Source organism: Colletotrichum costaricense, assembly GCF_030867565.1.
Source record: "Colletotrichum costaricense strain IMI 309622 chromosome Unknown Scaffold_6.1, whole genome shotgun sequence".
In the NCBI taxonomy this organism is placed as follows: domain Eukaryota; kingdom Fungi; phylum Ascomycota; class Sordariomycetes; order Glomerellales; family Glomerellaceae; genus Colletotrichum; species Colletotrichum costaricense.
The window spans coordinates 598847-624004 of NW_026848235.1; the positions used below are offsets into that span (position 1 = coordinate 598847).

Genomic DNA, 25158 nt, shown 5'->3' on the forward strand with positions numbered 1-25158 from the left:
AGTAAACTTCGATGATGGCATATGCGGAGCCGAATGTTTCTTACATGAGCCCTGAGACTCTTTCCGAGTCAGCCTTTGAGGCAGAATCATGTTCGGACCACGATCCAGGAGGATGCACAGGAAGTCGATCCAGAAATGCTTCGATCCTGGTTGTCTGGTCTTGATCGCTGCGTCCTGGAATGTCTTGGGCAGAGAAACGCCATCTAACCCTTCCAGTGATGCTGTCAAGGGTATGTTCTCGATGACGTACAGGTTATGTCAGATCAGCTCTATCTCGTCAAAAGGTCTGCTGCCGATATCTAGGCCAAGATATCGAGGTTGAGCTGAGGTAAGTACTGACAGTCTAGTTACAGAGCCGAAGTAGGTTAGCGAAATACCTTCAAGCCAAATTCTAGGCCGTTGTTAACTTGTAGCGTAGCATCGCCAGTCGGACTTTGAAGCAATATTTGATTATACAATACCGTCTGGTCCGTCGCAAATGATGCTCGTCAGCTTGATGGTGACGATGCTACTTCGGAAGGCTCACTGACGTAACAAATTCTTGCGAGCAAAATTTGGACAAGCGTTGGATTTGTGCAAGATTCCCTCTCATCAGGGCAGCTACGTGAGAGAATGACGCTCTATGGGCTTTCTCTCCATTCATTCTCAATGAAAACCGCGCCACCCGCATTACCTACCATTCCATGTCATTACTTCTCCAGATTAACATGCCTAATCTGTGTGATGTTAACGAGTGCTGACCGAAGACGAGTCCCACATTTTGGCTTACATCTTTTCTATTTTTGAAATTCTCGTGCTCTTGAAAGTCTTTTGTTGTCGCTAGCAGCTAGACCTCTTGTGATGATAGGGGGCCCACGTGCAGAAGCTTCCCTATCCCGAACCATCCATGCCAGACCCTGATTATGCTTGCCGGCATCGAATATTCTCTCCATCTCTTCGTAGACTTCCTTAGCATCGGCTCTTTCGGGAATTTCCTCTGACATGTCCGCTGTAGCTCGTCTGAGAAGGAGCATGGGAGCTGTCGAATGCTCCGTGTCCGAGTTTTCACGGGCTGGCACCCCGCGGTTCGTGACTCGGACGACTAGCATTCTCTCTTCAATCAAAGTGACTAGACGTCCGACGGCAGTCTTCTCGACGGGAGCGCAGCGAGGATCCATTTTGATTGCCTTGATCCATTCTTTCACGGCATCTTTGAGATCGACAGGCGAATCTTTAAAGAAGTAGGGCTCTCCAGGACCGACATCTGAATGAAAAGACTTCAGCGCATCGTAGCCATATATCATCCAGATAAGGGACTCAATATACAGACAGCCAAGGGACCAGATGTCGTATCTTCTGGTTCTAGCTTGTTTGATGTCCGCCTCTGGAGGCGAGTACATTACCGTGCCTCTTGATTCAGCCGTTGGGGAACCTTGGAACTCAGTGGTCATCTCATGTGCTTTGGCATGTCCAGCATCACCGACAACGAGCCGAACGCCTGTCGGAATTCTACCTTCGCCAATTTCATCCTCATTCTTGCTGAAGCACAAAATGTTCTCAGGTTTTAGGTCGCCGTGCCTGCAAGACTCATTTGGGTCATCTCTCGGATGGTGAAGGTTCTTTATGGCGCTCGCAAGACCGAGCAGCTGCTTGAAGAACCATTCCAAGTAAATGTTCCAGTCTTCGGTGCTGGTATCATCTGATACAGCGCTCAAGCTGGGCTGCGATTTCCAGAAATTGCGCAGATTGCCACCTCTAGCCCAAGGGAAAACGAAGAAGTGCCGACGGTCTTGGGTGTAGCTGGCAATGACTCGAAGTAAGTGTGGGTGACTCTGGTCTCGTAGACGTGCAAGAGGAGTCGCCTCGTTATTGGCGAGCTCTTGAAATTTGTTGGCCGTCAGACCTTGCGCAGACAATATCTCTTTCACAGCGATGTGAGGGTTGTCCTCCGCATCTACTATTGTTCCCTAAAGTGCGTCAATTTAACGTTAATTGCGCGTGATTTTAGAATTATCTTACAATCTGATCATCCCGTGGAAAGTTAAGATGGCTTCGGTGAATAACGAAATGCCTGACAATGCTGAAGTTGGTCCCATGGGATTCGAACTCCTGCAAGAAGGGCATACGGCAGAGTGGATCGAACACCTGAGCTCGATCGTCAGGAGAGAAGATTGGCACAAATATCAACCATTGGTGGTAGTCGCAGAAGTCGCAGAGTGAGTCGTAGTCCTTTCGGCTGATTCCATTGACTTCTCTGTCGGTAACCTCAAAGCTAATTGCCTTGCCAGTTTTGCACGACTTCAAGGCCCATACTTGAGATTTTCTGTCGACACTGAAGTTGATAGGGAAATCCTCGTCCCCGAAGTCATTGGCATGAAAGAGAGGTAGCCACTCGAAGTGACTCTGGCGGACAAGAAGAGAGAAAAGCCTCTTGGCCTTCTTGAATATAAAGCCGTGCACCTCATCCTCCACATCGATGCTGTGGCCCTCAAGTATCTCGTCAATTGAGGAAATGGGTATCCACTTGTACTTCTTGGCGTCTCTTTGGTTCCTTATCTCCACTTCCGCATCTCTTAAGGCTGACTGAAGGGAGCCGATCGAGGTCAGTGTGGGATTCATATTGGGTGATAATTGCTTCCGGTCGAAAGGCAAGTCTGGCGAAGGAGACAGTTGCTGTCCTTCACGCTGTCGACCAGTCTCGCACAAGGAATCCAGCTGCTGCATTTCCTCGTCTAACTCTTCCAGCAGTTCTTTAACCTGCGGCCCTTCCCACACCGAGTCCGGTAAGTTGCTCAGCTGGGAAAACAGGACTTGGCATTTGTTCAGCTTCCACGCAAAGTCGTCAAGATCCACTTCCCCCTGCGCCAGTTGGAGACTGAGAATCAGATCGTTCAATCTTCCCGCCATGACATCGAGCCGCACAGAGCTATCTGCTTGTATCCAGTCAGGCGCTTGCACCCGCAGACATGTGGCGTTCAGCTCTTCTATCGCGTCTTGTATGTTTTCTATGGTGTAATACGCGAACGCTTGCCCCTGGAACGAACTTTCGGGTCTACGCAGCCGTTCAAGGTTGATTTCGACACTGGTGCTTGGCTCGGACGGAACGGAATCCCTCCATGTCGCTTCCTCTGATAGCTCCTCGCCGTCCGCCGATGGGAAAGCGTGCAGCGCGAACTCGTGAATGTGAGTGGCAATATGCTGGTCTTCCTCCAACTGCACCAGCCCCGCCTCTCGGCCCGCCGGGAGGAAAGACGGGACGGAGCCGTCGATACCTTCCTCGCTGGTCACGAGGCCCGGCCGACAGAGCGGGCAACGGACCTTACGGATACCCACAGCCCGTTGGCCTGCGCTGACCACTAGCTCCAGCTCCGTCAGGCTCCCGTTAGCATCAGTGGCGGGATGGCAGGCCAAGATGTGGTCCCGAAGCTCTGAGGGGACGGTGAAGGACGCGGCTTGGATATCGTCTGCAGGGAGGCGATGATTGGCGCACAGGAGGCACACCCATTCGACCTCGGAGTGGGACCGCGCCATGTGCGACATCCATGCATACGTGGAGGCAAACATATCCTCGGGGGACTCGCAGTCTTCGAAGACGCAGACATATCCGCAAAGGTCTTGCGCCACGTGGCCACTAAGACGCGTTAGAACCTGGTGAGAAATGCCAAACAGTTGCAAGAGAGATGGAAGTTCATGCATATTACAAAAGGGCGGGGAAGTTATAGTTGAACGAGTGAGATTAGTAGAGGCAATGAGTCAGTCAAGAAAGACAAGGAAAAGGAAGTAGGACCTACCGCCACTTCTCTTTCGTTCTGTAGTCTTGCGACAGAATCATAGGGCAGTATTTGCAGGAAAATGAACCGCCCCCCTCTATGGGGCAACTTGGATAGTCCAAATGTCCCACCCGAGCCGACATCTTGGTGCCCGCCGACCTGGCCGTGCTTCGGACCGCGGGTGTCAGGGCGCCTGTAATGCTGAACCTCGACTCGAGAGCCGTAGCAGCCTGCGCCACAAAGCTCTTGGTGGCCTGGGCGCCATGATTGGACTGCGTAACAGGCCGTGATGCCGTAGATGACACGAGATTATACGAACTTGAGGTGACGTTTCCCGCCATCAAAGAGCTCCGCTGGGCTATACTCTTGTTTAAGGGCTCGATCTGTCGCGCGGGTTGGGTTAGCCCCTTCGGCGCATGGGGTGATGCCATGCTCGCACTGCCGGCGTGGACAAGGCGGTTTCGCCGTACGACGTTGGCGTCGATAAGCCGGCGCTGGACGATAGTCAGCCTGGCTGGGTCGCATAAGTATGCACGAAGCACGACCAAGAGCTTCTTCTGGAGCAACACTTCGTAACTTTCTCCTATTTGGCCCTCGTTCAACTCTCGGGCATATTGCGAACATTCTGGGTCTTGCGAGTCTTCCCAGTCTCGCGACTCTGTGACATTTGGGTCCCACTTCGCCTCGCCTGACTGGTAAATCATGAAGCTCAAACCCCGTATCAGATCCTCCGTGTAGTCGTTACGTAGCACCAGCTTGGTGAGGTAGCGTCGGAATCGTTCATGCCCTCCGTCCTGGCTTGCAAGGGCCTTGTGCGCTCCTATTGTGAGCTTCTGTCGCTCGTACTCCTGCTCGGCTTGCTTCAGCGCATCGTCGGCGCGCTTATTCCTGAGCTTCAGGCCAGAAAGCTTAATGGCGGTATAAATGCGGATGAGGACTACCAAGTTGTTCTCAATGTAAGCTCGTTGCTCGGCGTACTCGTCGCTGGACAAGGGCAAATGCGCGTCTTTACGCTGATACTCGGCATCCTCTATTTCCTCGTCCTTCTCTTCTCCGTCGCCAACGGCAGAGGCGGGACCTTCCCCGCCGCCGGAGCCCATACAAGACCACGGCGATGGCGCACGGTCCACTCCATCCGAAGCGGTGGAATCAGCATCGGCCTCAGTGAGACTGTGAGGATCAGAAGTAGCTGATATGGAGGCACATAAGTCAGCTGGTTGTTTCCCATGAGCACCTCTCAAATAATCAAGGGTCTGTTTCGAGCGCAGGGTGTACAGAATTTAGGGCCGTCCAGGGACCTACCCAAATCGTGGTACGCGTGCAGGGCATCCTTAAGCCCATCGAGTGCATCGACAATAACGGCTGTGACGTCGGGGCGCAAGCTCAGCCGGGCGTCGAGAGACCCCGGTCCGGTCTTGTCGGCATTTAGGCCCGAGATCCACCAGTTGAACTCGGCCGATCGCTGCTCCAGCCAGTCGTGGTGGGCGAGGTTGAGAAGGGACAGGCATTCCTTGAATCGCTCTCTGCAAGCCCGGGATTTGTCCCGCAGCTCAAACTCCGGGACGATGTCGAGAGGATACGCATCTACCAACTTGTAGGTCGTCTCTGAAGCTCTGTCGCCTGCTGTTGTTTTCCTCACGCTCAGCTCGTCCTTTCCACCCCGGATCTCGTCTACTTGGGCTTCGGCGACCGGGGCCGATTCTTGTGGGGCCGACCCTGGAAAGACGGTGGTAAAGGGGTGCAGTGACGCATCTGAAGCTCCGGAGGCCATGTTGTCCGCCGCTGTTGTTGTCGATTGGCGCCCATCTATCTTGACTGAGATTCGCAGAGGCAGATGGGGTGTCAAATCAGTAGAGCGTATGTAGAGAGCAGTGAGCCGCTCTGATCGGGTCCATCAAGCCATGCAGGTGTAATTGGCCGTATATAACGTCAGCTGTACTTGGCAATTAATTGCCAGATTACCCCGCCTTTCGGGCACTGATGCTTTTCAGCGTGTGCAAGAGGGGTCCAAAGGGTTAAAGAGCAGGCCGGCGGCAATCTCGTTGTAGTATGTCATGCTTTGCGCTCTATAGTCGCCTTTTCCTAGCCAACAACACATTTCTTGCGAATCCCAAAATTTTGTTACTGAGCTCGCGATCACTTCCGAGACAAAAAGTCTGCTGATAGTTGCGTGATTGGCGAATCTTGGCCCAAAATGAACAAGTGCTGGTTCGTTCTCGAGCAGTCTTTTTATACCGCTCCGGTCTATACCAATACTTCCCGGGCCGGTGGCCAGACGGAGAGCGGCAACCTGCGTCTCGGTGATGTGGTGCCTAGCCCCGACAACATCTACCCTGTGCTCACCCAGGGCACCCTGCCATTCTTTGGCCGCGAGATGCGTATCACACAGACCCAGCTCGGCGAGTTCAAGTGGGATCAGACCCACGAGCGCCAAGACGGCGCGAATGCCGGCGCCGGGGCCCCGGTTGCTGCGGCCGCTGGCGCCACCCTGAGCGCCGAGATCAGCGCCGAGTTCAAGAGGACCATGAAGACATGGGCTAACTTCAATACGCTCGACACAGAGGTCGTGCAGCCGAGTAACACCTACATCGATCAGGTCATCGCCCACTCCGACGTGCAGAACTATATCGAACAGCACAAGATCTGGCCCCTGGACCGGTGGACCGTCTACGTGGTTATCGGTCTGATGATTGCGCGGGCTGGCGGCTCGATTGGCGGCTCTAAGTTGAACTCCCAGGCCTTCCACAGCGACATCGACCTGTAAGTTGCCGCCTGCCAGTTCATATGCTTCGGGATAGTTTTGACATTATATACCCTAACCGTCTTCTCAACGGCTCAATTACTAATTTGTATGTACCTGTCTCTGGCTAGGGACATTGCCGGCGCTGCCAACCTTAAAATCGGCGATACGCACAAGAACAGCACAGAAACCCACATGTCTGCCCAGATCCAGGGCGACCGAGTGTGGGCCGTGCGATTCGCAAAGGTTCATAAGGGGCTGCTCCGCCGGAAGTGGATGCAGACAGAGGAAACGGCCGGCGCGGCGCTGGACGGAGACGAGGAAGGCGAGGAGCAGGTCCAAGAGGTCCTGGAGCGCGAAGGGCTGGGAAAAGCCGTGGTCACCGAGTGCACGACTGCCTTTGGGGGCACCGAGACGTGGTCCTTTGTTACGATGGTTCCCGACGCGACGCATGATGCTTAGCCTTATATCCCTGGGTACACGCCCTGGCATTCTCATATGGAAATACTATGTATACAGTAAGAAGTTGCTGTGTGGAGAGCTATATCCAAATAGAGAGACTCTGAATCAATATAGGAAGAAGGAAATAGTCAAAGTGAGGCTTCAAAATCGCCCGGCCCGAAGGAGCCAATTGGGCTCCAGCCAACGCTCGATGCTGCCCCGAATCCAATCCCGCTGCTGATCACGCGGTACCTTCTCGGACGCCGTCGCACTCTTCAGCAGCGACCACGGTTGCAGGCAGAGGTACTCCTTGCGGGGCATCACCGCCATCTCCCGGAACACGCTTCGCATGTGCGGCCGGCTGCCGAGCTGGGAGAGGATGGACTCGTCATCCTTGGCCCGATCCTGCCGCGAGAAGTCGAGCAGGGCGGCCGCTAGACCTGCTGCAACCGACGTTGAGTACGAGGTGCCTCTGCAAAGCGGGAGGCCCTCCTCCAACTCGATATTTTCGCCAAAGACGGCGAAGCTCTCTGGCAGCGGCGCCGGGTTCAGCGAGCTGGAATGGTAGATGCCTGCATTGGTCGAGAAGATGCCGAACACCTCTTCAATCATGTTGGCAGGGCAGTAAACATTCTCGAGTCTGCCCTTGTTGGAGGCTGCCGAGAAGATGAGGATGCCCTGCGTGTGCGCCCGGCGGATCGCCTCCACTATGGCTTTTTGCGCCACCTGGAAACCGATAGCCATGGTAATGATATCTACCTTTTGATCAATGGCCCAGTCAATGCCCTAATTAGGTCAAAGAAGAAGGGTTTCATAAATTAGCGACTTGAGTGGAGTGAGCAGGGCAAGGGCGTAGCATTGGTTGAGAGGGTGAATAGGAGGAGAAGTCCTCACCTTCGCTATCAAGACGGCATCAGACTGTAATGCGACATTCTCCTTGAGCACTCTAGCTACGCAGTAACTTGCATTTGGACACATCTTTGTTAGGAGCAACACAGCGGCGGTCCCATGCTCCGTGTTTTTGTCTCCGATGGGGCCCTCATCCTGACGGGCCGTGTCGACAAAGTCCACATACTCAAAATCGCCGGGCCATTCTCTATGATATGTGTAGAGGTCCTTACTAATGCCGGTGTCTAATACGGCAATCTTCACGGCTTTGTAACCCGACTTTTTCTCTTCTTCTGCTGGCTGCAGAACGTCTCGGAGCTCTTCATACAGACGGAACCACTCCTGCGAGTCTTTGCGAAATCTTGCCCCACGTCAGCCAGGAAAGCTCAATGAAGCATGCAAGATGGCTAGAACGGACGTACTTATCCTCCGCCACATTGGCTAAGAGTTTCGCCGGAGAGGCTGTCTGGGGTTGAATCGGCGGTCGTTCAGGTCTGTGCCTGGCCGGCACAGCCGAGACCTCGTACAGAGGCTTGATGCGGTCGAAATCGGTATATCGTTTTGCCCAGTCTTCCAAGGGGCGGACCAGCTCGTTGTAGATAACAGAACGCAGGGCATTCTGCTTGTTGACTTGAGAGGCGGATTTAGCCAAGCCCCGAGCACTAAGATCCTCTCCGATCTTCCTCTCGAGACTCCCGGGCGTGATGCAAAGAGGCAAGATCTTCCTCAGAGGGGACAGAGGTTCTATGTCGGATATAATGCTTTCACTGGCATCGGGACCAGTAGCGATGAGCTTGCAGGCGATCTTGTAATCGGTGTTAATACCAAACGGCCCCGGGGGGCAAAGTCTGCGGTTTTCCCGGTGCGTCTTCATGGGTTTCCTGGTCTCTAGCTCCAATAGCAATATACCGAGCGCAAGGATCCGGGGCATGTCATGAATAGTCTCCGTACTCAGGGTGGCCAAGCGGCTGTCAGACTTACCATCCCTGGTGCTTGTGCCATCCTTTTCCATGTACTGGGTCAGCAGCATCGGCTCGTTGATGAAGACTCCTGTTCTTCCAGATCGCTTCTCACAGATGAACTGCACAGTTTCGCTCGTCAGCCCCTGGGCGAGAAGGTCGCTGTCGTAAAATTCCCACGTCGCCTTGGCCGCCAGCATCGCCAGGATTGCCTTAGACTTGTCAAGCAGATACAGGTCTGGCCTGGAGAAGAGGCTTGCCAATGGTACAGCCTCTACATGAGGTAGCCATTCGCGGCTCAGATCGCCTGGTCTATGATATACCAATTTGTCGTCCCGCGTGGACATGCGCAACAGGCCCTGGTCGCGATTGCTAATGCGCTCACAGAAGCTCTCGAAGGGAATGCAGTCGTGCTCAACTATCGCCTCCATCGCGAGCGTACCCATATGTCCGGGTGCCACATCTTCATCAGTAACTTGTCTGTCATGTAGTCAGCGAGGACATAGCTGGTTCCCCAAAGGAAGGGGGAGGGATTTGCTTTGTTATGTCGAGTCATACACTGTTGGAGCCTCTGGCCCTGAAGGGGAAACTGTTTGGATGCTAGCCTCTTGCCAGAAGCCTTGGTTTTTGTGCGGATGGTCGAGTAATAGAATGCCGAATTCCGCCGAGGCATTCTCCGCCAAAATTTCGACCGAGGCACCGCTTGCCGTAAGGTTTCTGTAACCGTTAAGCCGGAGATTGATCACGATATCGCCAGGAGATTGATCATTTTGGCATGACCGATACTGCTTCAAAATCTTATAAAGGTACTGGATGTCATCGTCGAGCTCGTGGCTATTATGGGGTGCTGGGGAAGTCACTGAGGCATCGTTGACCTGCGCCGCTTCGGCCGCCTCCTGCTTCCAAGTCGCTGCCGAATAGTCCTTGAGTTTCTTGATCGCATCCGCCCTGTAGTCCTTCTTATTGGGTTCCACGGCAACATTGTAAAGGCAAATTCTTGCCCTTTCTGTAGATGGACCGGAGCGGATAGCCTTGAGCGTGGGCCACTGATTTGCTTTGTGCTCGCTCCGACGTGGCCACTATATTTAGGTTAGCCAGAGTAGCTCCTCGACTTAAAATTGAGAATTCCACAGGCTCCAAAAGCCTGGCGTCATGGTGCAATTCCATCTCACAAACTACCTCACATAGTAAATGATCCAGCCAGCAGGAGGGGGTAAAGAGCCACGAGATTCGTGGTTGTATGTGGAATTCCGCACACCTGCCAGGCCGACGTCCCGGCAGGCAGCCGGGCAAACCAAAGAAGAAGAAGAAGAAGAAAAACGCACGTTGCACAATCTCTCTAAATTGTTTAGTAGGCTTTTCACCTTCTTCAGCTGAGCCTCGTCTTGGCTTTGATTAGGCCTCAGCAGCTCCATTTTGACGCCATCCAGGGCGCTGCGAAGATTCTTGCAGAACGGCTTCGGGTCCAGGGCGCTGCGAGGATTCCTGCAGAACGGCTTCGGGTCCTGGCGGATAATGCCCCATGCAATATCTCGTACGCGGTCGATCGAACTGATGGCGAAGTTGATAATATCTTGGCTGCCTTGGGCGCGGTCCCGCGCTCTGTGGTCTGTCATATTGGCAGCTGCAACTCATTCACAGCCGGGGAAGTTTATCTAGATGGTTGGTTGGTTGGTTGGCTGGTTCCTGCTTGGTTCCAGCCGCGTCCTTTATGAAGTTAGTGTAAGCAGTCTGGCGGTATGGCCGCCCAGCATTACGCGGGCAGAATCAGACGCGCCCTGGGCGCCAATGTCCGATTGGTTATTCTTACAGTAATACTGTTTACGTCCTTACGCCGATATTAGCGTGCATTACGCCAATCAAACCTGGACAGTGCGGACTGTATGAGAGGTTCGGCTTGCCACGGGCTAAGACGCATGTGTATATTCACATGAGCTATGCATGTACATTGTGAAGTCCAGGTGAGCCGAAAGAAAGGTGCTTTCCTCAGATTTCTCACTGTCCAACAGAAGAGTGCACCTGTGTTGCACTGAGTTCCAGCCTGCTGGCGACCGTAGTGGGCCGCATATGCGGGGGCAACCCATCACACTGCTGATGCCAAGTTTTGATACACCTTAACTTCGCTTCCACTCATATGCTCTAAGCAACGGGCTTGCATATTGGGCACCATTGCATTGAGCATCTATTGGTCAATGAACGAATCGCATACACATGCTGTTTTCGGTGAGATAGGACTCTCTTGCGTTTATCGTTACTTACCTCATTGATTTCCTGAGAGTCGAGGGAAGTTGATTGACTGACGACAATGGTGATTTGGCGGTCGCACACCTTCCAAGGCACAGGCCGAACGTTTATCGTAGTTGAAAGGCTCAGAGTATTCAACTTATCGAGGATCTGACGTTTCATTGTTTTTGAAGATAGAATCTCTTTACTTCAGCCTGGCCAAAGGGTTCAAGGTTCCTCCAACCCTAGATATTCACCATGGCACAGGATAAATGTTGGTTTGTCCTCCGACAAGCACACTATCCCGCTCCCAAGTATGCGGCAACCAATATGGCTCGAGGAAAGGCAGAAGGCCCCATACAGCTAGGGCACATCATCCCACGGCTCAAAGACATAGACCAGGTCATCAACTCTTCCGGGCCCCACCCGCTGCCCAGAGATGTGCGAATTTGGCCGACGGTTGACAAGAACTTCAACTGGACCGAGACCCGAGATTCGGAGACAAATGCCAAGACTGCGGCCAGTATCCCACTTCTTTCAGCGCCGGGCTTGTCGGCTCAGGGAGACATACAGCTTGCTTTCAAGAAGACTGTCAATAACTTTGCACAGTTCGACAGATTGGATAGACAAATTATTCAGCCTACAAAGACGTACATTGATCAAAGCCTAAGATCACGCCAGGTTTCAGATTATATCGAAGAACACAAATCATCGATCCTGGAGTTGTCTGCGTGGAAGCTGTACATGATATCCGGCATCATAATCGCGAGAGGAGGCAGCACAGAACGTGTTGAAAAACAGGATTCCCGGGTGAATGTGGGACCAAAAGTGTACGAAAATTATCCTTATCTTTTATTCATGACACCTGGCCTTCCTTCTACACATGATTGACTTCTTAATCCATATCAGAGCTATCTCTCGGTTAGCCACTGCGGAGGCGACAATACGGTCATCGTCGTCCAACGGCTCTTCTATAGCAGGAGAGCACGTCACAGATTTTGTGTGGGCGGTGCGTCTTACGGAGATCAAAAAGTCATTCTTGGATTCTTCTGCACAGCAGAGCATCGTCACTAAAGGGGCTACATTCGGAGTAGATTCTGGAGATGTTGATGTGGACAAGGTCATGGCGGACATAGGAGATCACAGCTTGGAAGTCGTGGAGTATGAGGTATCAGACACAGAGGAGTCTCTGCTACTTTTTATTCCCAAATAGTTCCCTACATGTATTTATGACAGATTCAATTCAGCAGAATCGGCATTCCAATTCTCGCTTACATAACCCCGAAGCCGCCGGGCTTATGTAGTGCTCCGAATATGTTGAATTCCCCATTTGCTACCTATCCAGACTACTAGTACTTCCCATGGCAGAAGCAGTTACCGTAACCATGTGAACAAATCCCTGTGGATTGACTCTCTGATTGCCTGCTTATCTCTTAGGTCCTCCAAATCGTCCCGGCGTACTACTTGTTGCCTGAGCTCCGATGATGATATAAGATACCATGGGCATATACAATCAAAACCGAGATCGTCAATGGAAATCTCAGAGAATACTTTCCTCATTCCCCATTGCCTTGAAAGGAACTGGAATGTTGACAAATATTCGACACGATCTGACTGCCGTGAGAAATCTAGCAGACTCGCCGCAAAGCCGGATGCAATGGCTGTGGAGAAGGATGTGCCTTTGCCAAGCTTGCCGCTAGCTAGTTTAATATCCTCTCCTAGAATAGCAAAGTTGCGGCTCCTTTCTTGTTTTCTTGGGTTGATAGATCTGGAGTTCTTGAGACCTGCGTCAGTGGAGAACATGCAGAACACATCTGGACTGTATCGAGCCGGGTAAGCTATATCGTCAGCGTGGCTCTCGTTTGCGGCAGCTGCGAAGACCAATTTCCCTTGCTGTGATGCCTTGGCGATAGCTTCTTGCAGCTCACATCCTTGCACGCTTTGGAAACCCATGGCAATGCAGATGATGTCAACCTTCATCTGCAATGCCCAGTCGATTGCCTAAATGGGGAGGTGGGCATGTCAGCCTGATCGGGCTTTTGTTGTGCCTTTTGACACGAAGGGCAGGCAAGTGTCTTACTCGGGCCACTAGACAATCGGCTTTGATTGTCTCATTTCTCTCCGGAGTCGATAATACTCTTGCCACAAATATCTCTGCGGGTTCATAGACTCTGTAAATCAAATCTACAATTGCTGTGCCGTGACCTGTGTCGTCCATTTTCATCCCATCGTCGCCATCGATAAAGTCTTTGTAACCAAGGACCTCTTCAGCATTGGGATCGTCTTTGTCAATTCCAGTATCAATAACCGCAATTCGAGTCTTCTGACTTTGAGTCTGGGTACTTATCTCAAGCACATCGTTGACTTTTTCCAATCGTGAGAACCAGGTGTTTACCGACGCGATTCGCGTGCTATCATTTTCAGACTTAGCTACGTGACGCAAAGTTGTTAGTTGGAGGAGATTGCCTACCTATCGAATGTTTCACCTCGATTTTCCGCATGTTCAAGACTCGTGGACTGAGCGTGAAGTCGTTTTTCTGACTCAATCAACCGAAACTCTGCCTTCTTCGAAAGCAGAGGGATCGTATTTTGGCAGCTCTCTGAGTTCCATTCGACTTTTTGATACGGTATCCTCTTGAAGCTGTTTGCAAGTTCCTCGAATGGTTGCACAATTTCCCTCCATATCCAGGTTCTATGAAGAATAGGATCTAGACCTGGGTCTGCTGACCTACAGAATGCAAGACAGGACAAAATGACATCTTCTAAAGGCTCAGGGTACCATCGACAGACTTCGTCTTTAGTTCTCCTCAGTTCATATAGCAAATCAAAATCGTCTGCATGAGCTTCCAATCGAACTCTCTCGCCTCCCATGATTTCCATCACGACCTGGAGGAAGGATAAAACGTTTGCTCTTTCGTTGTTCAGACCTGCCTGAGTTTGCTGATTCCCAGAACCGAACTCATTCCCAGTAATAGATCTAGAAAGATAAGGATGATCAAGCTGCTGAATAGCGTTTGGTGAATCAAGGGGGTCATGGAGGAAATAGATGTTGTCGACCGACCACCTGTGTCCGAGCCAAGTCTCGCTCGACAAATGCATGAGAGCCAAAGAAAGATTCAAACACATTGTTGCTCTGTTCACTGGGAGAATCTGGCCACCATAATATCGAGAGAAAATTTTCCGATCGATCAAGTGTCCGAGTGCGATCGCTGGCTGGGTCGTTCGCCGATCTTCGTTTCGGGTGCCGCTTAAGACGGGAGTGTTGTCAGATAATTGGTAAAGAGTCATGCTTAAGCCTTCTCTATAGCTTGCACAGCTTGCCAGAAGGGAGCATAGATCTGGCTCGTAACTGGAGATGCGGCTGACACTTTTGTCGCTAACGAGATTCAGTCTGAATATAGGTACTTGCGTATTCCCTGATATTGACGACCGCCTTGCACGTACCTTTGCAACAGGCATTGAGCTACATGCCAACTGGACGGCCCGTTACCAATTTGGTAAGAAAGGAACAAACTCAAGTGACGAGCGTCAGAGGGGTTGGGTTTGTTTTCATGTAGTGGAAAACCATCGAGGCAGATGCGGGCGACGTGTTTCCTGGCACAACATGCGGATTGATTGACTAGCGCCCAGTAGAGCTTCTCGGAGATACCCACCAAACACATCTCTACATGATGTGACTTCTTCAATCGTTGGTGAATCGTTGTGAAAGGCAGACGTCGAATGCGCCTTTGACGCCGGATGTCGTTATCAGTCGGTATTGTCGTCACTCTCGACCCCTCGTCCATTTGAGATGTTCCAAAATTGTTTTGAGCTTTCGATGACATACTGAAGTTTACCCAGCTGTCGTCATCTTCCTCATTGTCGCTAGAGCCAGATATAGATCTTGACTGGGAGCTACCAGAGGATACTCCATACCAAGACTCAAGATCCGTATCGATTGATGCGATGATACTTTTGGTCTTTGAGAGTAACTTTGAAGGGCTCCAATGAATCGACTCCGGATGCATGTTAACAGTCATTCCGACTTTGATGCTATCCAGAATTTTGATGTATAATTGTTTAAGACTAGATCTCTCGACTAGTTGCGCGTGAAGATTGTAATTGATGAGGTTCACAACAAGACAGTTTCAGACCTCTGCCTTGCAAAGACCAACAGATGGACATGGAAAGACTACCTGTGGCCTTGCAGAACTGACCGGTCTTCCAGTCAGACAAAGTTGTGCCGGACGGTGACGAAAACGAGCTGTAACGCGCGTCGGCCTAAGGTACATGGACAGTTTCGTACTTGAGTACGTAGGATTGGGCATTCATGCAGATGACGGCCAAGACTCAGACATGCATAGCTGCAGGTCACAGCATAATGTAAGTAACTTGCCATCGCCATTAGTCAGATCAGACCCTTTTCAGTGGTTCACGTCCACTCATTGGACGGTCTGAGAAGATATGCAGCATCTTGGATCACAGAGAACGTGAAGCAGCGAACAATGATGCAGCGATGACCGCTTATATCCTGGCGGTGAGCTCAATTCCATGGCACCATGCTCTGGGCCACACCTGGGCTGAGCTTTGCCAACACAATCAAGGGAGAATATATTCCTCTCTTATTCATTGAAGTAAGGATGGAGCACCTTCAAATGAATGAAATCTATGAAGCAACCATCCGCTGCGATGGGGCATTTGATTACTCAATATCCAAGATTCAGAGCGGCCAACATGCACTGCGAGAGTTTCAACAACGCCTTTGGGCCTGGGCTACCAATGCTGGCGCTCTTGCTGAGCCTTGCCTATCCCTGGATGCACGCCTGCTCAGTCACGCAAAACTCAGAAACATGATTCTGACTCTCTTGGATCTGATACAAGACAACCTGCAAGCCGGTATGCATCGTATGGTTTCACTTGCATGCTGAGTACAATGGCCCGTTGATTCCAGCACTGACAAGAGCATACAGCCGTCGATTTTGATAGCAACCTGTCTTCTGAAGGGGCTTCAAGTTCTTCAGCTACTGAAGAAGTTCCATATTTTACTCTTTCAATCGACATGGATTCTCAGGTTCAGAGTGTGGAGCATTTGAAATACGCATTCCAGGGGCTTGAGGCTGCCATTCAACGGCTTGACTTGGTTGCTTCTTTGATCGACCATTCATCTCGGAAAGGACGCCAGAGACGTCTTGAAGCACTGAACCAGAACACAGTCGCAGATCCTAGTGTGAGTTTCATTACAGATGTCAGCCAGTTCGAATCTCTTTCCAGGGCTATTATTAGCCATCTTTGGCCGGGAATTAGTGGACAAGTCGTCATGAAGCTCGCCAGATCCGTGTTGTATCGCAAGCAACGTATTACGTATATGAAGTATCGGAAACAGGCCCGTCAAGATCCTCGTCTTCACGAGGCCAAAGTACAAAGTGAAAGACCCCACATGTTGAATGTGCGGTCAGCGGCAGATGGATCTCAGCAACAGCTAGATCCAGACTTGCGCTTAAAGCCTTCGCTGCAGGCAAGGCAAGTACCAAGCGAATGGTTGCGGCCAACAACAATGGATGGCGAGTCCTTTGCCAGAGGTCAATTGAGCTTATTTGGGCCCTCTTCTGATTCTAGAAAGACTTACTCAGTCTGGACAAAGGCCATTGTTTACCCCAAAGCACCAGAGTCCAGTTCCACGTCGGGTTCAGAGACTGTGACTGGACACGCTCCATGCCCTTTTTGCCACAACATGTTCCCCTATCAACGGTATAAGGACTCAAAGTGGTGGAGGTGATTATTTTCCGGTACTTTATGAAGTGTTTGACATCTCTAATAAGCTGATCTACGATACAGAAATCACGTGGATCATGATTTACAGCCCTATGTCTGCGTCTCAGACGAATGTTCACAGCCGGCAATGACTTTTTCGAATCACAGTAATTGGGTTCAACATATGAACAGTGCTCACGGTCCTGGTTGGATTGTAGACCTTCAAGCCATATCGTACGAAGGGGCCTCAGAAGTTGTCCAAAAAGGCAAAGATACACCTTCATGTCCCATGTGTCTCTACGATCCATCAGATACAATTAGAAGCAACGCCGGAGACGATACCGGACCTCTAGAACTCAAAGGCACAGAAAGGACTCCTCTAATCCAGTTCAGAAAACACGAACAGACGTTGGGTGGCCAGTCAATGAATCCAAATCGACCTCATCCCAGAAGGCATTTGCCAAAAGCAGCTAACACGAACTTGTCTCGTCATATCGCCGAACATCTGAAGATGCTATGCTTCCGAATGCTCAGTATAGATACGAACTTGTCTCAGGAAGTGGATGACTCACTTGAGTCGGGGACATCTTCGAACGGAATGAAAGACAGTCAAACCATTACCCAAATAACGTTACCCAATGGTATGGACAGCGAAATGGGAAAGATTTCTCTGAATTTCGAAGAGACCAACGACGCTATTTCACCTGAAGTAGCGCTCAATACTATTCACCAGAGAGGAGCGAAAATTTCAAAATCTGACTCACAATCCATCGATGCTGAGGAGAAAACAGAAAAAGATGTATTTGGGAAGACTAAGAACGCCGCTTTGCCACCATTCGAGGTGAGCAGTGCAAAATTAGTGTCAGAACAAAACCGAATGGCAAGCGACATGCTATCCACGGAAACGCCGCGCAAAATTGAACCCGCGCCCCTAAAAGAGGCATTAATCATGGCTTGCGAGACTGATGCGCTTAATGGTGTTCGCCAATACCTCCCACGACATTTTTTGGAGAACATCATCACACGGGAAAGCGTTCGGGCAGCATTTAAAAAATCGACCACAGCCCGGAATTTCTGGTCTTTTTCAACCAAAGGGGTAGTGGACATCGTTTTATCAAACAATGTGAAAATGTTGTTCGTGATACTTCTGTATCTAGACATTCCTTGGGACATTGACAGGCTACATAAAGCCGGTTTCACTGATCTAGATATGCCTTTTACATGGAAGAGACCTGGTCCAAACGGTGGGGGATGTCTGAGATCCGGGCTCAGCTCTGACAAGACCTTTACTCCGCCTAAGCACTGGGGATACCACTTGGTGGAAAGCTTCGTCAACAGACAATGGATGGTGATGGCACCCGTCTTCGGCAGGTCGGGGGAGTACTTGGAACTTCACCCTCTCTGCCCATTGCCTCTCATCAAAGCGGACGCAATCATTCACAGTATGCGGAATGTGCTCTACAGGGCAGAGATACAATCCTCTCATGTTACAGGACTCAAGGTGCGAGAGTTTCTATGTTGTAGATTCTTATTCAACGCTAACTTGTTGGGCCGATCAGGTACAATCTCCTTCCATAGTTGTTGCAATCAAGGAGTTCAGATACCGAGCGGGCTTTGATCAAGAACGGTCGAATCTCAGTGCTCTTCGCAGGGTTCCCGGCTCCAAGCACATCGCGCAGAATTTTGCAGCATTCTCGCAAGGAGACAGAGATTTCATCATTTCTCCTTGGGCCGATGGAGGGAGCCTATGCGACTTCTGGCAAGTCCACGATGACGTAGGTAGGGAGTCCAAACTTGCTCTTTGGAGTCTGGATCAAATGCTGGGTCTTGTGAGGGCACTCTATGCCCTCCATGAAGAGCTTCCAGATGCCGGTAATTGCAGGCGCGATGATTTGAAGCCCGGAAAAATTCTATATTTCACAGTTGGCACAGCAAAAGGTGATATGGGCATCCTGAAGATCACCGACTTTGGCATTTCACGTTTCCATCAAGAGGCAAATTTGGATAGGCTGAATATGCTGAATATGCTGACAACCACCGGTGCAACATCGCCTTCCTACCAAGCCCCTGAAGCTGTAGCATCGAAGGCCGCAAGGTCCCGCAAGTACGACGTTTGGTCAATTGGATGCATATTTTTGGAGTTCGTCATATGGCTTGTACAAGATTGGGATGCCGTTCAAAGCTTCGCCAACGCGAGGAAGTCCACCTCGGCGCATGCGGGTGGCGTAATACCGTCACACTTTTACAGATCCGACAAAGACGATGTCGTCGTACATCCAGAGGTCTCCAAGATTATCAAAACTCTGGGGCGAATACCACAAAGTGCTCCCAACACTGCACTTGGGAAGCTTCTGAGCATCATCAAGGAAGATCTCATCAAGATCAACCCTGCTGACCGGATTGATGCCAAGGGGCTTTGCAATCAGCTCGAAGTAGTTGTGTCGAAAGCCAAGTCTGATCCTGTGTACCTGTGGGACTCTAGGTATTGACATGTCGGGGAATGAACCTAGGAGACAACGAGGTTCTGGAAATACATGGACGACCTTGGCGTTGTTTGTTCTCGTTACGTTCTGAATTTCTTTTCTCGTCCCAGCGGCTTTCTTCCTCTTTGTCTGGCTATATTGCCTTTTTCTAAGCCCAAAGGCATTTTGTCTGCCTCACAACGAATATCTTGTTATTTTCCCGATCTTGGACCTGTCTTTTCTTTTCCTTCTTAATTTCCTCTCTTTAAATAATCCAAGATGAATCAATAATGAGACATCTTGAGCTACATAGGATATCTTGGTATTACTCACTTACGACTTGCGGCTTTCAAACCCTTGAGCCTTACCATGCATGCCTAAGTCGAAAATTCATCTACTAACAATTGCGATACTGATTCAGCGCCTGAGATGGCTTCAATAAGACGAAGATTACTCCATTCCCTGAGTGCAGAACCACGTCATTGACTTCTAATGATCTACCCAGCCCTGCAGTAAATGGATCCCTTGGCTAGCTTACCTTTCATTCTGCAGACGCATGAGACGTGTTGAACATTAAACAACATTTGTTAATGTAGTAATCCTCGGCCATTGTACAAACATCAGATTCTCTGCAACCAACGTAGCAAACTGTGCAGGGCAAGTTTCGGCCTCGGAGAGGCGAAGACCACAGCTTTGAGTATCGTGTATGTTAAGAAGGGGCTCTGTAATAGCGGAATGATAAGTGAGGAGATAGGAGATACTCAACTCTTCTCACTCAGTTCCAAGTCGTCTATGTTTTGGAGTAAGATCTAACTTCGGAGGACTTAGGCGTTGTGGTCGAGTGAGAGTTTGAGAGAGGTGCTTTTCTGGCCAATTGCAAAGCATTTGGGAAGCATTCTGATCCCGCTTAGCCAAACCGGGGACTGGGACGACAAACAGAGGCATCCTTGCGATTTGGGTCGTCGTTAGAGAAAGAGCACAGCGCGTATTTAGAGCATAATGTGGGTTTTGTGCACGGATCAAGGATACGCTGTGATTTACCGGTAACGCGGCCGTTTAGCTTTGGTAGCACTGGCAGCGTAGCCCACCTCTGAGCGTCAGATTAGCCATAAGCGACCGAAGATCATGAATCGTGAAACCTAGTGTTTGCGATTTCCATAAGAGGTTCCTGCTAAGGCCAAATAGGCGTTACGCGTCTGCGTCTGCTTATGTCCATGCTGGGCGGGTTTGACTGCTAGGGCTGAAACTGATGTTCGGGGTTGTAGTGGGTGTTACTGGGTGATAAGGTGGTGGGCGGTGCGAGGTGGTACTGGATGGCATTCTCGTGGTTTATCAGATGGGGCGTGCAAGGTGTCATCTGATGATTCTCTGTCAAAACTCTGTCGGGAAGTGGAGTTAATATTCATGGGTTAAGGAGAGTTTTTTGTCGGAGGGGAAATGAGCAGGGCGATTTGGATAGTACTATCGTGGCTCGATGAAGGAATGGATGGCGGTGTTACGATAGGCCATTCTTGGTCTGGACTCTTGGCCGGGTTAATTATGAGCTGGATGAGACGTGTGTGAGTGTGGTAAAATCTAAAGTGAGTTTGCTTAGTGCCTGACGTGACGCGTCCGCCGTGCTTAGCTGTAGCTGATACTAGCTCGTACCTACACCATGGAGTGATACAGATCTGTCATGATAGGAACAGCGTATAGCCATGGGTATTGAATTTATTGATGATTGATCGACTCGTTAATCGAGAGGAGTAGTCCCGAAAAGAGGAGCAAAAGGGGTGATTTGAATGTTGGATCGCCGCAGGCAAGTGGGCCGGGTATCATCTGGGAGGCCCCTTTTGCAATTAATTTCTGCATACTACTGTACATACCGGTAGTAAGTATCCGTACCGGTATGGAGTATCTGGATAAACAGAAAAGACAAAAGAGGGAAAAAGTCGCCAATGACAGGACTTGGCACTGCGTGGAAGGTGAGCTCAGGTGAAGAGTCGCCTTCACCTTCCTCACCGGGATGTTGCGTAAAAAAGGGCAGGAGCGCAGGCCGCAGACCGCAGACCGCAGACCGGCCACGGGTCCGCCTTCCTCTCCCCCGGGGAGGTTCCCCTGACCCTTGATCCTTTACCTTAATTTTCCCCCCTCTACTTGTACGTACTCCGTACCTTTTCACCCTTTCTAAGTACCTTGTTATCGAAGAAAGTTAATTCTTTCTAAGTTATAAGTATAAGAATATAGTTTTAATAAAATAGTATAATACTTACTTAGTATTTAAATTAAAATACTTTTTTAAGCTTATTATAAAAAAAAAAATTATATTACTAACTACTTATTATTAAGGTTTATAAGTAGTACTATAGTTTTAATTATAATAGCTTTATTTATAATAAATAAAAAATCTAATTATAAGTCCCTTAAAAGCCTCTTTTTAAAAACTATAAGAGCCTCTAAGTTAAGTTAAAATACTTATTAAAATACTAATAACTAAACTAACCCTATAATAATAACTTTAATAAAAGACTTAGTAAATAATATTAAAAACCTTATTAATATTAAATATAATTTATAAAATATAATAATATAGTTATAAAGTATTATTAATATATTTTATATTAAAAAAGGTATTATTAGTATTAATAAAATAAATAGGGCCGTATTAATATAATACCTTAGCTTCTTTTTATAACTCGAGGATAATTATTTTAAATAGTATTAAAAATCTATTAAAAAGCTTTTTTAAATACTTTAATATATTTATTACTATTTTTATAATAATAAGACTTTTAGTATTTATATATAAGAATAGGTTACCTATTTTTAAATAATAATATTAGCTTATTAATAAGCTATTAAAACTATAATTTTAATAATTCCTTAATAAGGGAGAGGGTAAAATAGAAAAAAGGATAGGTAAGAAAAGGGTTAAGGTTAAATAGTGCGGAATTCGAGGGTAGGGTAGCGTCTATATATACTGCGGCAATCCTCTAGTAATATAAAACGATGGAGTTAAACAGTGTTTTCACCCTTTCACCCTTCCCTTCCACACCTTGTTCCTTGGTTAAATTTCCCCTCCACACCACACACACCCACCACCCACGTCCACCACGTCCACCACCGTCAGTCCACACCTTTTCACTGCCACCACTGCCACCACCAATGGCACACCCAAAAAGATGATGGAATCTGCCGGCAGCGCCTTTTAAGTGGATTACAAATCGATTGTTGGCTGCAGCCCAGCGACACCCACAGCTCACTCAGCAATTCACCACTCATTTTCACCCACTCACTCAGTCACGCTGGATGAAGTCTGAACTCACTGCCCATCGGTCACTTGCGCATCCGACCTCCGACCTCTGGTGCTTCTTTTTTCCCGTTTCTGTATCAGTATTCGTAATCCGTACGAAATACGCGCACGCGCAGTTGACTGACTGGAGACGGGGCCAGCGACCGACACCAAAGGACGCTCGCGAGCTCACCATCTTTGAATGAGAGCGCCCATCTGATACCCCCCGTCAATTCATCCCTTTCAGCCTTTCAGCATTTCAAATCATCGCTTGTTGCATGCGCGAAAGCATCAACCACCGTAGCCCATCATGTTCTCACGCAACAAGGACCTCTCCCACATGTCCTCCTTCTCCAACATCCGCTCGCGCTTTAAAAACAGCATGTCGTCCTCGGCCAAGATCCGCAGTTCCGAGGGCTGCTGGACCTGTCGCCTGCGCCGCAAAAAGTGCGACGAGGCTCGGCCCGTCTGCGAGGGTTGCGCCCAGCTCGAGATCAACTGCTTCTACAGCGAGACGAAGCCCGACTGGATGGACGGTGGCGAACGACAAAAGGAAATGGCCGACCAGCTCAAGAAGCAGGTCAAGATTCAGGCCAACAACCGTCGCGAGCGAAAGTACCTGCAGGGCCTCGACGTCGAGGGAGGCGGAGTTAGCGGCGGAGGAGGAGGAGGAGGCGGGCGCGGATCCGAGGATGGCGATCATGTTCCTCCCGTCCCGGCCCTGAGTGCCGACGACGGCTCATCAAAGGCCAACGACTCCAACAGCCCGTCCACCGTGAACGACACCCCCGGCGACTCATCCTCTAGTCCGCCCTTCCAGATGAACTCGGTAAAATCGTCCATTCATGAAATCGTACCCGGCGCATCACCAAATCAGATGCGGCAGCACACACCGGAATGGATCAACCACTCCAGCCCAGTTTCTGCGGCACATCACCAACACCAGCAGCAACAACAATATCAGCAACATCAACATCAGCAACATCAACATCAGCAACATCAACATCAGCAACAACACCAAAAACCCCAGCTCGACTTCGCCACCGGCACCGGGATGGGCACCTCCTCCTCCACCTCTGTCCAACAAAACTCATCCCCGCCCTTCGCCGACGACTCCAACCTGGGCTTCATCATGATCTACCTCGACTACGTCTTCCCCTTCCTCTTCCCCTTTTACAAGCCGGCCCTGCTCGAAGGCGGCCGCGGCTGGCTTCTCAACGTCCTCAACCACAACAAGGCTCTCTACCATACCGCTCTTAGCCTCTCCTCCCACTTCTTCGGCGTCGTCCTCGACAGCGCCCAAGTCGAGCACGCTCCTTGCCGCATGAAGTCCGTCAACAGCCTTCGCCACCAGATGCATCTCGCCCTCCGCGAGCTCCGAGCCGACATGACCCGCATCAACGAGCCCGGCCCCAACGGCGTGCCCCGCGACCCCCAGGACCAACTCCAGCAAAGCTGCCGCGTTCTCGAGAGCATCGTCCAGCTCCTCATCTTTGACGTGACCCTCGCCACGTCGGACCACTGGCACATGCACCTCGACGCCGCAACCATCATCTTCCAACAGATCCTCCCCCAACCAGATCGCTGGGACCCGACAATGAATACCATGGTCATCCCCCTCCTCCAAGGCGTCCACTTCCCCCCGGGCTCCCACAAGCCATGGTCCTCCGACCAAGCCGCCCTCCGCTTCTTCACTGCGTCCCTCCTCTACTTTGACATCATCTCCGCCACCGCCCTCGAGCGCCCGCCTCGCCTCCAGCGCTACCACCGCCACCTCCTCTCCCCGCGCAAAGAACCCTCCACCGCCTGCGCCGAAGTCGAGCCACGCCTCCGGCTTGAGGAGTATTTCGGCTGCCAATCCTGGGTCCTCCAAATCATTGGTGAAATCGCCTCCCTCGACGCCTGGAAAAAGGAAACCCGCCGCGCGGGCTCCCTCTCCATGACGCACCTGGTCTCCCGTGCCGGATGCCTCGAGCTCGCCCTCCGCGAGGGAATCGCATGCCTCGACAATGCCTGCCCGCAACTCATGGGCTCCCCCAACTGCGCTGATGAAATGGCCTGCCGCGCGAGCTCTTGCTCCCCCATGGACGCCGACAATGCACCAGCTCCGCCGCCGCACCCTACCCACGTCGACACCACCAAACTCCCGCCCGACCCGCTGACGCTCTATCAATCCCAACAGAATCGCGACGCGACAGACGCAGCCCGCATCCACACCAAAATCTGGGCCTACGCCGCGCTAACCTACCTCTCGACCGTCGTGTCCGGGTGGCAGCCCTCGTGTCCCGAGACAGCCTCCAGCGTGGCCATCACCATCGACCTGCTCAACTCGCTCCACAGCCCCGTCTGCCTGCGCACTGTCGTCTGGCCCTTTTGCGTCATCGGATGCCTGGCGGACCCGTGCCAGGAGCACATGTTCCGCGAAATGGTGAGCAAGATGGGTGCGCTCGAGGTGTTTGGGTCCATTAAAGCTGCGCTGGGCGTCATGGAGAACGTATGGGCAAAGAGGGAGACTATCGACGAGAGTTGGGATATTACAGCCTGCTTCAAGGTGCTTGGGCACGCTGTGCTCTTGACTTGAGAGGCCTGGGTGTTCTTAAACCTTGAACTCTTGGTTCGGTTTACGATTCTGCTGGAACGGTGTGCGCTTTTTGGATATCAGTGTTTGAACGACTAATCACAGGGTAAACCGGTC

The 25158-nt window shown here is 50.6% G+C and overlaps 8 protein-coding genes across 8 annotated transcripts; 5 read left to right on the forward strand and 3 right to left on the reverse strand.

Annotated features, from left to right (window-relative positions):
* Window positions 1-776: 776 nt before the first annotated feature.
* On the reverse strand, window positions 777-5520 carry CCOS01_06429 (protein kinase domain-containing protein; the record flags this gene model as incomplete). The annotated part of the gene is made up of 4 exons (XM_060454598.1): window positions 777-1946; window positions 1999-3610; window positions 3891-4938; window positions 5052-5520. The coding sequence occupies 4 exons, from the start codon at window positions 5518-5520 to the stop codon at window positions 777-779; spliced, it is 4299 nt and encodes a 1432-aa protein (XP_060314298.1).
* Window positions 5521-5943: 423 nt separating this feature from the next.
* On the forward strand, window positions 5944-6951 carry CCOS01_06430 (uncharacterized protein; the record flags this gene model as incomplete). Its single annotated transcript, XM_060454599.1, has 2 exons — window positions 5944-6509; window positions 6621-6951. The coding sequence occupies 2 exons, from the start codon at window positions 5944-5946 to the stop codon at window positions 6949-6951; spliced, it is 897 nt and encodes a 298-aa protein (XP_060314299.1).
* A 141-nt stretch (window positions 6952-7092) lies between these two features.
* Window positions 7093-10393, reverse strand: CCOS01_06431 (extracellular alkaline serine protease; the record flags this gene model as incomplete). Its single annotated transcript, XM_060454600.1, has 5 exons — window positions 7093-7716; window positions 7825-8179; window positions 8241-9257; window positions 9336-9856; window positions 9962-10393. 5 exons carry the CDS (start codon window positions 10391-10393, stop codon window positions 7093-7095), a joined length of 2949 nt encoding a protein of 982 aa, XP_060314300.1.
* An 865-nt stretch (window positions 10394-11258) lies between these two features.
* CCOS01_06432 (uncharacterized protein) lies at window positions 11259-12213 on the forward strand (the record flags this gene model as incomplete). The annotated part of the gene is made up of 2 exons (XM_060454601.1): window positions 11259-11830; window positions 11910-12213. 2 exons carry the CDS (start codon window positions 11259-11261, stop codon window positions 12211-12213), a joined length of 876 nt encoding a protein of 291 aa, XP_060314301.1.
* A 161-nt stretch (window positions 12214-12374) lies between these two features.
* Window positions 12375-15007, reverse strand: CCOS01_06433 (extracellular alkaline serine protease; the record flags this gene model as incomplete). The annotated part of the gene is made up of 4 exons (XM_060454602.1): window positions 12375-13001; window positions 13081-13411; window positions 13471-14338; window positions 14491-15007. 4 exons carry the CDS (start codon window positions 15005-15007, stop codon window positions 12375-12377), a joined length of 2343 nt encoding a protein of 780 aa, XP_060314302.1.
* A 612-nt stretch (window positions 15008-15619) lies between these two features.
* On the forward strand, window positions 15620-16755 carry CCOS01_06434 (serine/threonine protein kinase; the record flags this gene model as incomplete). Its single annotated transcript, XM_060454603.1, has 4 exons — window positions 15620-15875; window positions 15950-16050; window positions 16087-16224; window positions 16276-16755. 4 exons carry the CDS (start codon window positions 15620-15622, stop codon window positions 16753-16755), a joined length of 975 nt encoding a protein of 324 aa, XP_060314303.1.
* Window positions 16756-17859: 1104 nt separating this feature from the next.
* CCOS01_06435 (protein kinase domain-containing protein) lies at window positions 17860-19219 on the forward strand (the record flags this gene model as incomplete). The annotated part of the gene is made up of 2 exons (XM_060454604.1): window positions 17860-18231; window positions 18290-19219. The coding sequence occupies 2 exons, from the start codon at window positions 17860-17862 to the stop codon at window positions 19217-19219; spliced, it is 1302 nt and encodes a 433-aa protein (XP_060314304.1).
* A 3554-nt stretch (window positions 19220-22773) lies between these two features.
* On the forward strand, window positions 22774-25044 carry CCOS01_06436 (uncharacterized protein; the record flags this gene model as incomplete). The annotated part of the gene is made up of 1 exon (XM_060454605.1): window positions 22774-25044. One exon carries the CDS (start codon window positions 22774-22776, stop codon window positions 25042-25044), a length of 2271 nt encoding a protein of 756 aa, XP_060314305.1.
* Window positions 25045-25158: the final 114 nt, after the last annotated feature.